This window comes from Platalea leucorodia (genome assembly GCF_965183815.1).
Source record: "Platalea leucorodia genome assembly, chromosome: 1".
Lineage (NCBI taxonomy): Eukaryota > Metazoa > Chordata > Aves > Pelecaniformes > Threskiornithidae > Platalea > Platalea leucorodia.
The window spans coordinates 24097904-24115356 of NC_138823.1; the positions used below are offsets into that span (position 1 = coordinate 24097904).

Consider the following 17453-nt stretch of genomic DNA (forward strand, 5'->3'; position numbering starts at 1 on the left):
GCCGATAGTTTCAATGTTCTCTTTTACATGGTTATAAATTATTATTTTAAGCTTGACCCTGTCATGCAAAATGCAAAAGATAGTTCCTTGGTAGGGAGTGCCGATCATCTAAATATTTTACATACAATTTCACTGCATTTTTGTCTAATCATATAAAAGGAAAAACACACCTATCGCAAGCTTTTGCTTCTTGTCATGCACAAGTGTTACTAAAATGACCTAGAATTCTCCCCCAAACTAGAAAAGACGACGACAGCCCGCCAAAGATAACAATCAAATCAAACAACACCCTGACAGTGCTTGAGTCATTTAAAACGAGACAGGACAAAGCACTTAAGAATGTACCACAGGGAACAACTTGCACTGAGGAGGAGACAAGAGTACATGATTTTGGCCCTGATACAGCAAAGCTCTTAAGCACATGCTTAAGTGCTTTGCTGAATCAGGGCCACCATGAGACAGATTTTCAGAAAAATCAGAAACGCAACTCTTTCTGCGTAGATAACACAGTGTATCGGTGAACGGAGGGCTCTTACATGCCTTTGCCTAGGCACCAAATTTGGATTCGCAATTCTTTAGGCTGCTAGCATGAGTCAGATGGCTTTTATAAACATGATAGCGCTGTGACTATCCTAGAAATCTTTTTCACACTTCTCAATTTTACAATTAGAAAGTCGTAGAAATTATGGCTTCGAAGGGTCTTGCTCTCTGCATTCCTGTGCTCATCTGAACTTTTCATCCTTGTGAAGGAAAATAACGTAGCAGCTCCACTTTGTTTCAGTATGTATGGAGAACCTGGAAGTGTATTTAGTATCTTTACTCTGAACACGCTGGTGAAAGGCAGCACAGTGATACCTCCCCTTCAACTACGCCTGTTTTTTTGGGGAAGCCACAATATTCTTTAAACTAAATGGTCAGGACAGAAACAGCTTTCTGACGCGTTTGTTAAAATTGAAATCTAGGTCTATTCATAATTTAGGTCTCGATACAATTTACATGAATGCTGCTGTGTATACAGAGAAAACATGCTTTTTAAAAATCAGGTTTAAATAAAAAAATTATGCCTGATACAAATTCAGTGGAATATTTCGGATTCCTCCCTTAGTGAGAGGTCCCATACTTATCAAGTCCAGCTACGCAGTAACTGTAGCTATTTATCTGGGTGCTTCATTGCCTCCACTGCTAAGAACAGAGGTATTTAGCAGGGAGGAATCTCAAAATAATAACAGCGGGAGTAAGAATAAGATCCTAGCTTGCGGAGGAGCACTGTTTAAATGCTAATATGAAGCTCTAAGTTTCTAACATGAAGTCTGATTTCTTAGCAAATCAGGGACACGGAAATTCCAACTCTCTTTTTCGGTTTAACTTAGGCGTACTCCTGCAAACAACGGAAGCCTTGTGCGCAGGGAGGTACAGGCACAGCGTACTTGTGCATGCATGTTACGGGTTCCCAGCTTTCCTCAACAGCAGAAACTTTGCCTTGTTACAGCCAAAGCTACAAAGTTTTGCTCTTTACTTCAGGCTGTACAGCTGACGCTTTTAGCTCTGAAGGGCTCTGGTGTGTCAGAGAAGGGGACAGCTGCCACGTTATCTCGCTGTCTTGTTAATAACTGAGCCAAGATCACCAAACCATTTCACCTGCACACATACACCAGGCTGACACAGTGCTTCTAAAAGTATAATTTTTCATCCAGCTACTCAACCTGACTGCCCTCAGCTCAATAAAACAAGAAGGAAAAATAAAACCTTTGCCGAACTGCCTTTGATTTGCAACACCAGTAACCGCTTACTATTGGGATAGTAGCTACTAATATATGAAATTTCTCCTTTATGCACATTTCTCCCAGGACACTCACTTGCCGGTTTACAGGCATTATCAAATGACAGTGCTTCACATCATCTAATGTTATTGCTTAAAATAATTTCCAGTAACTTAACCCAAACTTGTAACATTTTTACCACTTCCTCTTCGGGGCTTTCAGGGTTGCGGTTGCAAATTTAGGAGTTGTGTACACTACTGAAGATTAGGAAAGAGGACAAATTCCTTTCAAGCTTCAGCTCTTCTAACCTTTTGCACTGGGCTGCTTTTGGTCACTTTGATCTCAAAGGGATTCATACTCTTTAGTACGTACCGAGGAACTCTGCCAAACAATACAGTTCTGCATTCCTTTGCTGTGTGACAAGTAGAAGAAACCTAGAATATCCAGCCCCTTACTGCAAAACTTCTCACAGAGATTTTTTCCAGTGCGGGTTAGTTTTCAAATTTTTAGGTACTATTTTGAAATGGCCAGAGTAATCTTCACTTCTAACCCAACCACTTGGCTGCTTGACGAATACAATTGCACTGAATCAGGATGATCTAGGTCTCTTTGTAAAAGCAGAATTCCTCATCAAAGCTTACTTAACATCTGCACTAAGTTCAAGTGGTTTTCAAACAAAACTAAGAATCCCTGATATCTACAGTGCAGCAAAAACAAGCACGTTCAGAAGGCATTTCTATAACTCATTGGAAAGTAAACATCAGTGTGATGACGTCTTTGTGCTGACTTAGTTACAAGTCACCCTGCCCAATGCAGAATTATTCTTTTCTTCTCAGCTACGCATCATGTACCAATGAAAATATTATTTCACAAAGAGAGTGCAAACTTTTTCTGTATCTGCAATTATTATTTTATCAGCAAAACACATACACAAAAGTCACTGAACCTTGATTAAAAGAAACAGTATCTCATATACACACTGTGAGGCTATTTCACAGAAAAAAACCCCAAACAAACAGATTTTGCAATTTAACTCACATGTAGAAAAGACTGGTGAGCAGATCAGAAAACAGTATTATCACTCAACTTGATATTTAATAGTACGTTACCTAGAAGGCTAATGCCTAAACGAGACAGCCCCTGCCTCAGTCCTTCTCCCAGGCTCTCTGGAAGCTGCCTTCTCCATTCTTCTTGTCGATTGTAATGCTCCTCATCCAGTGACAGCCTATCCATATTCCGAGCAAGACTTGTTGCCAGATTGGTAATTGACGTCAGTGTACCTAAATACATGGAGATCTACATTTGGGTCTGGATCAAAATGCTTTAATTTAAAACACGGAAACGTTCTATGCCTCACTGAAATACCAAGCTTACGAGCAGAACAGCAAGTCAATTGAAAAGTCGCCCATGCGTAACATGCTTTACTGTTTGTTAAGCATCACCACACTGCTCCTGTGGTCCACGTCACGCCCTTTACATCAGCCTGCACCAGGTCTGCCTGGCCAGCGGGAACAGCAGCTCATCCGAACATCCTTCCCCAGCTCCCAAACTTCTGTAAGGCTAACCTAAACGGAGGGGGGTGATGGAAAGGTAAACAAATGTTTACAGAAGGAGCCCGGGAGGACGTGTCCTGAGGGAGCCTGGAGCAGCAGCGAGCGCTGGGGCACCGCGCCGCGCTCTCTCCGGGGCGGCTGAAGCCACGCGATGGCACTGTTTGTACAGGCTTCGCAAAACAAAAGCTGCTCCTGTTCTCAGGCCAGCCCAGCCCTGCTGTCAAAACCTATCCACATACTTACACAGTTATGACAACTGTATCTACTTTTTTTTTTTTTTTGAAAAAAAGAAATAATAAATACGGTGAGGCGACACAGTGTAGAATTTCTGATGGTTAGCAGAAGTACAGAACACCTTTAATATTTCTGCAGTTATCACATGAAATACTGGCTGAGCCAATCTCTGTTTCCCACTGGGAGGTTTAAAATTCTGAAGTTTCTGAAACATTCTTACACACTGTAGTTAAGCGGTGATCTGTTTAATACATAAGATGTTATATACGAGCTTTGTTACCCTCCCAGCATTTTGCTGCAGCCTAGCAAGCCAAACAAAGCTGCAAGCAATATTGTTTAAAACTTTAACACATCCTTTAACAACGCACGACAACAAAGCAGTAGTTGGAGCAACAAAGTGAAAGATCTACCTTTGGAAATGTGTTTTACAAATGATGTTGTTCCTCTGGAAACTCCACTGACAAATGCTCCTGGGCCTCTGGTCAGCCCTTCATAGGGGAGCCTAAAGAAATCGGCTATGCCGTTCCCTATGCTTCTCACCAGACTAGCCGGGCTTCCGAGAATTTCCAATGATCCGACAACCCAGCCTGTGTGGAGAAACGAGACATGTTACGGCTGCAAAAACTGCAGAAGCAGCAGTTGTGAAAAGGTTATTCCTTAATTCTCTTTTTCACACTAGAATTCATCGCATCATGAACTTCCTTTGAGCAAAACACGGGAAATAACTCATCCACTATGAATTCAGAAATGGCAATCTTTCATACTTCGTAAATCAAAGAAATCCTTTTGGCAAACTCACAAATAGCTTTAGAATGACTTCCTTCCAGGAGCTTCCCGTATTTCTGCTAAAAGTGTGCTAGAGAGGCAGATGCTAGAGCCTCTCAGCTACGGAGGAACGGGACTGCAAGTTCAGATCGCTGGGTCGGTTTTAGACGCTATAAGGCAGCGTTGTGATTTCACATCCTTATGTGATAGAATTGTGACAGGGAGTTTACACTGATACAATGTACTGCTTTACCGGAGTGTGGAGGTCAATTGCTTGATGGAGTGTTAGGAAAAGGGATGCAGATTTTTGACAAGTGCTTAAGAAGTTATTTTAAATCCACCCCAACCCTTCTAAGCTGATCATTTTCTTTCAGAGTGCAGTGAAAGCCAGACAAATGTCTTTTGCTCAGTACAGTTGTGTAAACAGCAACGACATCTACATGCTGATTAGGTTACTCATAGGGGAGTATTCCTTATGCATATCCCAGGAGAGGTATCTGCGGATCTGGTTTCCTATATAAACGCAGGGTTGCCAGCAGCTTGCTGGATGGCCGAGCGTGCAGCAATCTGTTGCTGGAAAGCTGTTTGCAGGTCTTGTCTTTCTCAGGCTGGTTGGCAGCAGATTTATTAGGGAAATAGTGCTGCATAACTTTTTTTTCGGCAGCCCAGAGAGAGCGATTCAGAAACGGCAATAAACTTTAAACGGGAACTGCCTGGTCTTTGAGCCCTGGTACCATGACTTTCAACTGGCACTGTTGGAGTGACACGAGGCGCGACAGGGCCAGGAGACTGAAAGATGGACAGATTGGCCTCCTGCTCTCCCGCCGAGGGCCCTTGGTCTGCGCTGCCCTCCTCATTCCCATCTCATCACTGCAAACTCCTGCTATCCAGATGCTTTTCTTGTTTTGTAGTAACCCCTCCCAGTCACTCCTGTGGAAGGCTGAATCATGAAACTGAACAGAAGAGAAAATGTTACTCATATGAAATGAATTAATCTCATACTATCATTGTAAGCTCCCGGAAAATCTATTATTCTTGTTGAATCTGTCCCACATTTCAGCCCTGGCAGGTTGAGAACGCCAGTTCATGTAGTGTAAAAAAAGGGAAACACAGTGGACATAAGGGAGAGGGTGGGATGGACTACGAAAACAAAAATCAAGTACTACTGGCAAGACGACGAGCAAAGCAGCAACGAGCACTGTGGCCCCGCGGTGCCTGCCCTGGAGAGGAGCGTCGCCCTGGCAGTCCTTCCCTGCCGGGGAGCAGGGGAAGCCAGCGCTCCAGGCTGGGCCTGCGGCTCCCACACTGCAGTATTCTTAGCAAATTATCCTTGCCACTGTGTGAAGTGATGAAAAGCTGGAGGGGTGGGGTGGCGTGTACAGATGGAAGAGATGCTCTTTCTGCTTCTTCTGATCAATAATGTTGCAATAATCCCTTACAAACAGCCTTTTTTTTTTTTTTTTTTTAAATGTCTTTGGCATCCACCCGAGGTGGTGATGGGACGGCATGAGGTGACAGGAAGGGGCTGCACGACACTGCGGATTAATGCCTTGCTGCCCTGCAGGCACTGCCAGGCTGGGACACGAGAGACTCCAACTCCACTCACCAGCGTGTTCAGGAATGAAAACCGGATTAAAACTAGGAATGAAACCAGCTAAACACAAAGCTGAGAGGTTGCCTGGTATCCCAGGGATGGGCTGTTGGAGTCTGGCCCTGGCCTGCGGGCTGTCCATTTTGGGAAGCTCTGGAAGGAGCATGCTCACCCTTGGAGAGCACATGGGAGGAACGTGCAACCTGCAGCAAGGGTCATCCTCCCTGGCCAATGCTCACAGCAAAACTAATGGCTCTTCACTGCCGGCATGGACCACCCAACCCAAGGAGGAAGGCGTGGGAGTAAGTCGGGAATAGGAAAATGATGAATCAGGAATAATCACTCAATTCACAAGCTGTGCTGCCTTTTACTTTGCAGAAATATAGTATCACATCAGGTTACCATTTCCCAAGGTATGCTTAGTAATTATATCCACTAATATGAAATAATTATGACTATATTAGCAGAGAGCCACTGCATTTTCTTTATAGGCAACTATAGAGTTAGATCTGGCTGATACCAGTAATATTTTAAAATAGAATTTTATTAACTTTTAAATAGAAGCCAACTTAATTAGAAAAGGATGGGAGATTTCCATTGCAAGTTTTGCTAATTTAAGACCAGCAATGCTAATCAGCATATTTGAGCAGAGCTCTCCAGTCCCACTCATTGCTTACGAGTCATGGATTCTGGCTGCTCCTTTGCAACATATGGGGCAGCCTGATATACTCCCTTTAGCAGGCTTTGGGGCAAATCCTGTCCCTCCCATGGGGCAGCAATGGTCTTGCACACAGCTAAGGGCAAAATGAGAGTATATCCCGCTTGGAGCATAAGGCATAGCTGTATGGGAATGCTATTTGTGCAGATGCTACAACGATTTATGCATGGGGCAGTGGCGAGCAGAAGGGGGGCTCAAACAACCCCTCGTTATGCAGATTAATGTGTTTAAAATGCAGGAGAGTGAGGTCCTCTTCCATAAAAGACCAATCCAAGAAGTGTAACTCATCTGATGGTGAGGAGAGGACTCAGGGTTTGCAGACCATATAAAGCTTTTTGCTTGATTTTTTCCTCCTTTTTAACTTTGTTGACATAGTCAGCCTTTTGACAAGTGTCACAAAATCTTCAAAAGAAAGCATCTTCTTTGTCCAAGCAGACATTAATCAACACAATTCACCATTTTAATCATGGTAACCCCTTTCGAAAATACATTTTAGTTTTACTGCTTTGAGTGGGATTTAAGTAGTAACTGAATATATGGTTATGTATTTTTCTGAAGCAAAGTTCCACTGAAATAAACCCTATTTCTTAATATTTAAACCTGCTTGATTTCAGCTACATCATGAGCCCAGAGCAAGGGGTGGCCTCTGCCCTGCTGCACACTGCAAGGGTAACACAGGAGGAATGACCAAGGCCAGGCTCAGGAATCCCTCACGAGCATATGTGCCTCACCTGGGATGTTGTGGATGAAAAGCCGGTATAACCCCAATTTCCTGCTGCAGTCTATCACCACTTGTATCACCACTCCTAGCCAGTTGTGGGGAGAAACAGTCACACTGTGGACCATATTTGGCCACAGTTTCACTCTTAATTAGCAAGAAACTGCATCTCCCCTTTTGTACTATGGGATTTGACTGTAAAACAAATCCAAACAAGTAGTAAAAAGAAAAGCCTGCAAATTTTGCATGCAAAATAATGCAAGAAAATAATGAATGGGTGCACTATGTTCTGGTGCACAATTGTGTACACAGTTGCCATAATCAGCTATGCAAGTCAGGTATGCACACAGTGAAAGACCAGATCAGCATCTCTCTATTTATAAATACTGGAAATGCAGGTGTACAATTTTGGAAACTGTGCACAGAAATCAGGTCGCAGCTATGCTTGCGGCACAAATGAAGTACCAGGATTTCAGAAAATCTGACCATTAGTACTGCAGGAAAATAAATCCCATGTTTCAGTGTGGAGTACATTACTTGCGTGTGATCATAGAGGAGCTTCCTCCTGTCTCAGGCATAAATTTCGTTCTACACTAAGACACAGCAGAGACCAAATTTCATTATTTCTAAATTAATATTTATGGGAAACAGAATGTACCTGCTAACCTAATAGACTAATTGCTCACTATTGATCCTATATGGAAAAAAGTTACTAACAGCAAACTTCATAGTTCTTGGATCAAAGGACAACAAACATCTGTGTGCCAGTTTAGCATGAAGGCTGTATGAAGAAAGACAGATTCCTAATCATAAACTGCAGCCAAAAGGAGTTTTAACAACAAAACAACATTCAGGGCTATAATTTACTTCTGAATGCAGAGCAACATGCTGAATAATTTGATTAAATGTAGTTTTGGGGAGTTTATGTGAGGAATGTGGGTTGATTCTGACTAGTGCTATAATATAAAAAGACAAAACCTAAGCCAGCTAGAATACATTTTTATGCTGTGTTCAGGGTTTCGTAAAGCCTGCAGGTGGCTGGCTAATGTTTAGCACAACTTTACAAATCTTCACTGGTGTCTGCTCAGCCATTTTATTTCCCTTCTGTCGTATGGCAGGACATGAAAGGTGTCTGAAAATATTATTATCAAACAGTGTTTGAGGAAAACAATAATTGTATGGCTAACATCTAGGTTATTCAGCTTGAAAGACAATCACAGAATCCTGGTACCTAGTAAAAATGTTACATGTTATGGAAAAGTACTGACCTGCTCTGAAAAGTGCTCCAGCAGCATAATGCATGGCCAAGGCATGGACAAGTTGCCTGGCAGTGGTGAAGATGGGTCCTCGCTCAAACACAGAGAAGGAGAGAGGGGTGTGATCTGATGCTATATACAGTTTCAACGAAGCATGAATACTGACAAGGAGATTAACAGGTTGTATTGTTAATTTTCTTAACTTCACTGGCTTGACTAAAGCTCTTGCATGCTCTCTCACTTGTTCAGGCAGTATCAGGGTAGTATCTGAAGTATTCATGGATTGACAAGCGGTTTTGTTTTCTGGAAGATATGTATCAAACAAAGTCTTAATGTAGTAAACAAAGGTGTCTTCCACATATAGCCTAGCTGGTTTGAGCTCAAAGCTGAGGTCATTCACGTGAAACATGAAATTCTCTTCCTCGGAAAAAGCAATGCAGAGTTTTATAAAGCAGTTTTCCTTATAGCTTTCCAAATCTTTGTTACAAACAATGAGGTTGTTCACTCTGGACCACTGCACGGTCTCATTTTTCTCTCCTTGGCACAGCAGGACTGCAAAATGGAAATTGGATTTGCTGTACAACTGATTGTCCAGTTGCAAGTCTTCACAATACACTTGGAGACTATGAAATTGTGGGAGGCCTTCCACTGTGTCCCGCTGGAACTCCTGCGACAGAGGTCTCAGGTAGCTGGTGGCTGGGGCCATGTGGAGGAAAACATTGTCCGCTGTGAGACGCAGAAGTTCGGATGACACTTTGTAGTTTGTAATATCATCAAACGCAGCAAGACTTAACTGACTGATGAACATTTTCAGTGACAGGGTCTGCTCTTGACTTCTAGACAGGAGGGAAAAGAAGTTTTGTTACTTCGTGTATTTTGAGTTCACCTAGCATCTTGCTTTCTCAAAAAGCTATCAGGGGAGACATTCTCTATAATACATGGGAAACTCATGGTGCAAGTCCTGCTAATGTTAATGGGATCTGGCAGCCTTAATCACCACAGCGGGTACCATGCAGGAGGTCTTCTAAGAAATGGGATATTACACATCTATGCCACGTTTCTCTTTCTTTCTTATCAATCAGCTGGATAGTTTGGACAGGAACATCTCTACATACACAGTAATTCCCTATTGGATTTGCAACAGAGCCAGATATTAAAGCAGACAACAAATATAATTTTCTGATAATTCATGTACAGCCTCAGCTGTTACAATATTTTCTGGGAGCCACTACTGAGGGTTACTATTATGGATAATTCATTTCACATCACACACAGCGAGTGCCCTCCAACGAAGCCACCACAGCATTTTTATACCGATGGCATTGAGGGCCTCCCCCCCGCCAGTGTTAACTGCCCATTGCCAAGCTTAACTAGCAAGTAGGCTATTATGTACTGCTGATGACCAGTTTCTCAGGGATTAATACTTAATTACAGCGCAAATAAAAACAGTACAACAAATTCCACTCTAATTGTAACAGCATTGCTGGAGGCCAGGCATTCTGCATCTTGGAAATACGTAGTGTTATAATTGCACTTGAATGGAACTGAGGACCAGGTTGTGGTGTGTGGGGAAGTCTTCTAAAGAAGAGTGTTATAATCAAGTACAGTTAATTACTGACTGTAAGACTATTTCTACAGCCCTTGCACATCAAACTTCCTACCAATTTTAGTGGAAGCTTGTACGATTGTGGATGGCAGGACGTAGCTAAATACATTTTAAACTGAGGAACACAATCAAAATTAATTATGATGGAAAATGCCTTTTGTTAATGAACAACTCAGGACCTCTTTTTGTATCACACATCTAGTGTTTACCGTAAAGTGACATGACTTTTGATGGTAGATTGTCCTTTTTCATCTGTGATATACAAAGCATAATATATGGTCTAAACATATGCCACAGAGCATGCAGCAGTATTAAACAAAACAAACAGTTAAGCCAAAGTTCGTAAGTCAGTTAACACTTAGAAAGCTGACTGACCTCTCAGTACTGTTTGGCAACGCTTTTTATCATCTTTTATGTGCTTTATGTACCTGTTGAGGTTGATCTCGATGGGTCCTGCTCTTCCTTCTGGGGCCAAAGTTATGACTATTGTTCCACACTGATGGGCAATGTCCACATAAACACAGCCAAAGCCAGTTAAGAACACAATCTAGTGGAGAGAGTTAGAAACATATGGAATGCTACTGAAATTACTATTTTTAACATCATAATTTGAATTAATCCTATTAATGCCTTCTGGTTGAGATCTTTTACTTGAATCATGATACTGTTCAGGAAAAACAGAAACAAATTTCAATATTTCAGAAAATAACAGCTCTGATACTTCAAGTATTTCAGTTGTACAGCAAGATGAAATTTGCACCTCATCCTTTAACTGTATAACTGAATACATTTTAATAAGAAGCTTCTTCTCCAGAAATGTGCAAGACATGCTGGGGAGGGGGGAGGTCATATGAGAAAAGAATAAATAGGAAATTTTAATTTGTGATTTTGGATTAAGGAGAAAGGCATACTCCTGGAGCCCTGCAAAATCCCACCTTCCCCTCCAGAAAAAAAACCCTAAATTAACATTATGTTGCTATGCCCTAGCTCAGAGCCGGTTAGATGAATGGCTGATAGCATGATGCAAAACACATGAAGACTAAAACATACGTAGTATTTTGGATTCATGAAGATTTGCTTAACAACTCAACACTGAACACATTTTTAAGCCATCTAAACTGGTTTGGTGACACCACCTTCACAACCAAGGTGCCACCACAAAGAAATGGTAGGAAAATGGGAACTTGACAACAGGTTTTTGCATTGCTTACAATGCAATGCAGGAAAATGCAATGCTTACAATGCAGGCAGGAAAATGGGAACTTGACAACAGGTTTTTGCATTGCTTACACATGTGCAAACTTTCATTCTGAACAAGTTGTCCTTAGGAATAAATATTCTACTTAAAGAAATGATGTATTGTTTTTGGAGCTTAATTCTGCAATATTTCTGTGCAAGTTTTGTGTTTTTCCAGAATATAAAAGATTAAGGTCTTTTTATGTTTGGAAAGCTCACAGCAGTCCTTGTTAGAGCAAGCTGGCTTCTCTTTTCTTGTAGGGCTACCATCAACACAATTGTTTACTAGATTGTAATGACAGAAGCTATAATTTAAAGGAATGCAAACTCAAGGAATAGCACAAAGATAATGGGCTAGCACAGGTAAAATAAACAGTTTTTTGTCTTGAAGAATCTTTACTGCTGTTAACAAGTCACCAGACGGAAAAACACTTGGAAGTTTAGCAGGATCAGCACTTAAACTGATTCTCGTTACACTATTTATAATAACCTTGTACAGATAATTAAATTTCGTTCATCAAATTATGTCTTATTCTTCTGAGAATTGCATATAAAAGAATTTCTAATTTTGATATGTCGGTTTTAATCCTTTGCTTATCTGAAAGAGAGTCGCAATCCTGCATGATGGAATTGGAGAAAAAAGGACATTTACTGAATTTTCAGTACACCCTCATTATTCTAAAAAACCCTCATTGATCTTAAAGATTGGTCATTTTAATTCCAATTTCAGATGATTCTGATGATAAAGATAAATACCTTGATTTTAGTAAATTAATAAAATTTGCTTTATAATAGAATAAGAAGTACTTATCTGTGACTAGGTAGAAAGAGTACAAATTACTTAAGATCCTCTAAATCCCAGTTATTTCACAATCTGAACCGAGTTGTATGTGAAGCTATTAGCATATTCCTTATTTACTTATAGTTATAGTTTTCTAAGAGAAAGAATGACTGAGACATCCTGGGGAAATTCTCTGCATGTAAACCCTAAAACTTCAATAACAGAAGGCTACACTTTTTATTTGGAGAGTTCTTCAAGTAGACAATGATCCCCAAATGTTGTCTTAGCATCTAATTCCTTCTAGGAGCCAGATACTTATAAAGAACCCTGGTCTGGCATAACATTAATGACTGAAATTTGAAACCTTGCATTGCTTGACTGGCTTGCTGAATGAAACTGAACTACTTGCTATATAACATAACACTCAATAATCAAGAGCATTTTGTGATTGGTCCCCAGGGAAAACATCTGAAACTACTATTTCTTTCAAAGAACCAAGCAGTTTATGTTGATTCCATGTAAACTAATGACTTCAAAGATGGAAAAAATTCCCATCAAAAAGAATTACTCCGGTCAAGGAAGTTTTCATTTACCTCAAAACAGGAGAAAAATAACACAAGGAAAGAAAAGGGGGGTTTTGTTTTGTTTTGTTTTAGAAAGACATGCGTAGCTTCTGTGAAGACACAGAGGGAGAATGACAGTGACGATTCCTATAACATGTAAGGATAAAAATCCTGTGATAATTAAGTTACCGAATAGAAGGATTTTCCTGGATCCTGTGGGATTCTTTGCTTATAGGGGCCAGAAATTTTCAGGACTGATTTTTCAAGGGAACATCAGGTTGATTAAAAAGAAGTGAAAAAATTCAGCACTAGAAAGACTGTATTTTTGATCTAGCTATTTTTAAAAACAGCCACTGAAGAAGGTAATCTGTATTCTAAAACTTCCACAGGAATGGGCTTAGGAAGAAGAGCTCCCAAGACTTAAATAAAAAAACCCAAAACCAACAGAAAGGATATGCTTATTGCAGAGGAACAATATACTGTGAAGGTCAGGAAGACAACCATTTATGCTGTGAACTAGGAAATAAGTTTGTAATGATTTACTTGTGTTCCTTGATTGTTGATGTCCACAAAATCACTCCATTCATTTACTAATTCATCGGATGACATCACTTTCAGAAGAATGCTGGGCAGTAAATCTCTTGTTTTGCAGTCTGGATAGCTGGAGACTTGATGGTAAAGTTCATGATGAACTGAACATTCAGCTGGAATCTTTCTACAATAAACTTCAAACTTTGGTGTATCTGAAATTTTATAAAATATACAAGATTAGGGCTTTCTAAAACCCGTATTAAATCAAAACTCACCTATGCTTACACAAACAAGGAAGTTTCTGCCTGAAATACTACTAATAAATAAAAACATTACTTTTCTATTGGTTGGAATTTTATGCGTTTGGGGTTTTTCCTTTTCTTTTTTATGTCACTAAGATTTACATAAATAATGTTCCACTGATCATTACATTAACATACTGTAACTGGAATTTTGGCAATATGTTTTGTGTTACATTTGCAAATCTGAGGAGATTTAAATGTTCCATGGGATTGAACTGATGTCAGCAAAACTCCACTGCCTACTAGTTTTCTACAGCCAAGTCACCTTGACAGCTGGAACCAGGGAGACCCAAAAGCCTGGAGCCATGTAAGATCATACTCCTGACCTCACAATTAGCTCCACTAGCTTCCAGGCTTCAGTATCTTCCAGAGTCTCACACTTTGAGACAGACTTTTATGAGGGCATCAAGTTCTTGTTCTAACCAAAACACATACTGAACTCAACTTTGTACTGGAAACAGTGCACTGTTTCTAATTACTGCATACTACCTACCTTTGAAGTTCTCTTTTACAAGCAATGGAACGGAACACCTATTGTGGATAATTATACGAGGACTAGGATCTTCTGTAAGTGTTAGGTACGTCACGCCAAGATGCTCTTGATAAGTCAGTGCTATAGCTCTAAAACAGAAGCAGATATATTTGATTATGCATGTTTTGGTTGAAATCTTTACATATTATTACTATGGACAATTAAAAACATTCAAAACTAGCATCTGTAAGATTCTTTATGATCAAGTTCCAATTCCACAGATACTTATATACATTTAGGCAAGTACATATCTCCACTGTGAATTATATTTAAACAGAAGAACACGTGGAAATAGCACAAAAAACAACATTAGAGAAGAAATCACTTCATAGAGACTACTCATGAGTTAAATTGAGCACGTGTGTTTGCAAGATGAGAGCCTTAGCCCGCAGAGATTTGTATTAAATTAAAAACATGAGACTGTAGGCCCAAATTTTCGACATAAATCTTTAAAATTTTCCAGAAGAATTTGCACGCATACTTCTCTGATACACATGAAAGATATTTTTAACAAATACCTAAATTTGTAACTGATTGCTCCCCTGGAATGATCCACAATGCTATCGCCCTTTCAAATGTTAATGTTATGGATCATCACTACATAAATTTCCAAAATGAAAATACATTAATTTAGTTTTACTCATTAGCTACATAAAATGTCTTCATACATAAACACAAATTGTTCTTTTCTTATGTAAATTTATTGGCTATTTCTAAAAAACTTCACCTCATGGTGATTTTAAAAATCCAAGTAGCCTAAAAATTTGATCAGGAACATGAGATCCTCTATGCCGGTCTCAGAATTATAAGGAATCCTTTCCTTGTTCTTTGCATTTAAATTTTTTTTTAATCTGAAGTCTGTGTGAGAATCTTTAGTATCCACAATGATACCTCTTAGACCCTGCAGAGGAACTGTATGAGGGTTTGAATGATATCAAGCACTTCAGGCAAGAGAAAGATCATATGGCTGGTAATATATACTGAGGTAGCTTCTCTAATTTCAGCAGATTGTTTCTTGTTTATACCAGCATAAGCATGAATAGATTCAGATATCAGGTCTGAGAATTAAAGCTAGGCTTCTGACAAGTCATTGGACTGTTATTTTTAACTAGCTGGATGCATTTGTTTATAAGTGGAATGCACATTTGGATATTTCAAGCTTTAAAACTTGGAAATCTTTCTTTGTTGTAGTCTCAAAATAGTTTCATCCCTTTTTTGCTTTTCCTGTTTATCCTCTTATTATTATTACTAAAATACATTTTTACCTTTTATAAACAAAACCTACATTTTTGTATTGTATTATTTCACACTGTCCTTGAACTCTTAAATTGTTACCGACAGATTAAAAAAGACCATAATCTCGAATATAAACTTTTCATGCTCTTATTTTGTATGCATGTAGAAAACCAGCAGCCCATACATTATAAAAATTGTACAACTTGTACATGGTCATAACATTAAACCATTTACAATCAAAGCATGAAAATCATCAAAAGATAATTTTCACATTAAAGTAAGACTTGCCTTTACTTACAGGGGGCGTGTGTTACTCTGACTTTTGCGTTAATCTCTTATGGTTTATTACTAGCTGAGGCTTTACAGCAACAAGCAAAGTTCATTATTCATGACTGTTCAGCGTACAGTACCTGGTACAAAATCCACTTTCACTACAAACCCCTGTGGGCACCGCCACGCTCTGTCTAGGAAACTCCTGTTTAATGACAGCTGGTAGGCTCCACGGCTCACAACTCCCAGTGCAGCCGCCTGGACTGAAACTCAGCAGCATGCGTTTTTCAGTAAGAGGTGCCCCCGAAGCTAAGGGACTGCTGTCCGACATCAGGTCCCAGCAGGGCACAGCGCTCAGCGTCTCGCTGGGCGGCGCCCCGGCTGGACTGACGCTGAACACCGTACTGTCTGATGAGTGGAAGTCCTGGAAAGAAAAGAGATGGTGGTAGCACGACATGCTGGCTCCTAACAGGGAATTTATTCATGTTGATCTTGCACAGAAGAGTCTCAAGTAGCCAGCTGACCACAACTAACTAAAGGTTGCGCTTAGTCCATTGCATTAAAAGCTATTTGGCCAAATTCTGTCTTCAGGTATACTTATGCAGTTAACTGAGCAGTTATTTACAGTCCACTCTCAGCTGCACAACATAACTCTACCAAAAGCAACAGTCACATCACTGTAACGCAACTGTGAGAAGAAAATCCATTTATAGATATAAAACTAAGAATGGATTTTAGCCTCAACATTCTTCCAATTCCCCATCCCATAAGACTGCCACAAAATGCATGTTGTGCAAATGTAGATAGCAATGTAAAGAAAACTACTGGAGAAGGAAAACAATACAGAAATAGGGAACTTCAAAAATTTGTTTATCTGCCAACTCCTCTAGCAAGTTTGACCCTGAGAATTCTTTCCACATATTTTACTATAAATGTAATCTTCAATAAATATGTATAAATGGTTGATTAAAATATATTGACCATGCATACATTTTGGTTCCTGTAAGCTAGTCCTTAAATATACTGTGTGATTATTAGAAAACTGATATTCACGATTTGATGCAGTTCACTGAAATACATAAACTTTGGGCATGTCTCTAGTTCTGCAGCTTTGTTCAGATAACTGGAATCTTCCCAAATGGATAACAAAAAGTTTTGAGCCTGCCAGGCCAATATACCTCTTTTACACGCAAACTCAGTAAAAATTCTGAGAACAATTTCAACAGCTACTACGGATTACACTGCCTATTTTACAGAAATGGCCATTAGTGCCTGAACAGATGGAGAACAGGCAGAACTAATTCTGCAATGTGCAAGAATCTCCTGCTTTGCACAGATTTCTGAACACAGTTAATTACTGGAGTTGAATTTACCCAGGATTCTGTATTTTAAATTAAAATGATATAAAATACTTTATCATTATTATGTCTAAAGACTTCTGTTTGAGCTCTTGAGACCATATGCAGTTGAGACCATACAAATCTAAACACTGATATACCGCAGATGACAAACAAAAACAGTATCCAGAGTGCTTTACCTCTTCTCCTGAGTGGGGTTTGGAAATAGAAAGCTGTGGCCTATAATAGATTTGATATGATGTATCATTGATTATTGTTGTCTTATCTTCTATCTGTAGAATTTGTATACCTTGTCGAACCATCGAAGAAATGCAGAATTGACACAACTGTAAGATAATAAAAATGATGATGAGGTCGCACACAAAACTACAAAAGGTATTGAAATACAGTGACAGAACTGCCGTTTCCTTATTAACTGTGGAAATCCTGTCTACATTCATGCA

The 17453-nt window shown here is 39.7% G+C and overlaps 1 protein-coding gene across 14 annotated transcripts in view; it reads right to left on the reverse strand.

The window, feature by feature from the left end:
• Positions 1–17453, reverse strand: part of VPS13B (vacuolar protein sorting 13 homolog B) — a 485731-nt gene that overhangs the window by 15070 nt on the left and 453208 nt on the right. For all 14 annotated transcript variants that reach the window (XM_082316760.1, XM_082316766.1, XM_082316768.1 and 11 more), the window contains 8 exons: positions 17190–17336; positions 15793–16076; positions 14108–14235; positions 13325–13524; positions 10630–10748; positions 8608–9431; positions 3958–4134; positions 2870–3040 (listed from right to left, as the gene is read on the reverse strand). In XM_082316760.1, the coding sequence (XP_082172886.1) occupies positions 2870–3040; positions 3958–4134; positions 8608–9431; positions 10630–10748; positions 13325–13524; positions 14108–14235; positions 15793–16076; positions 17190–17336 (2050 nt within the window). The remainder of the gene's footprint in view (positions 1–2869; positions 3041–3957; positions 4135–8607; positions 9432–10629; positions 10749–13324; positions 13525–14107; positions 14236–15792; positions 16077–17189; positions 17337–17453) is intronic.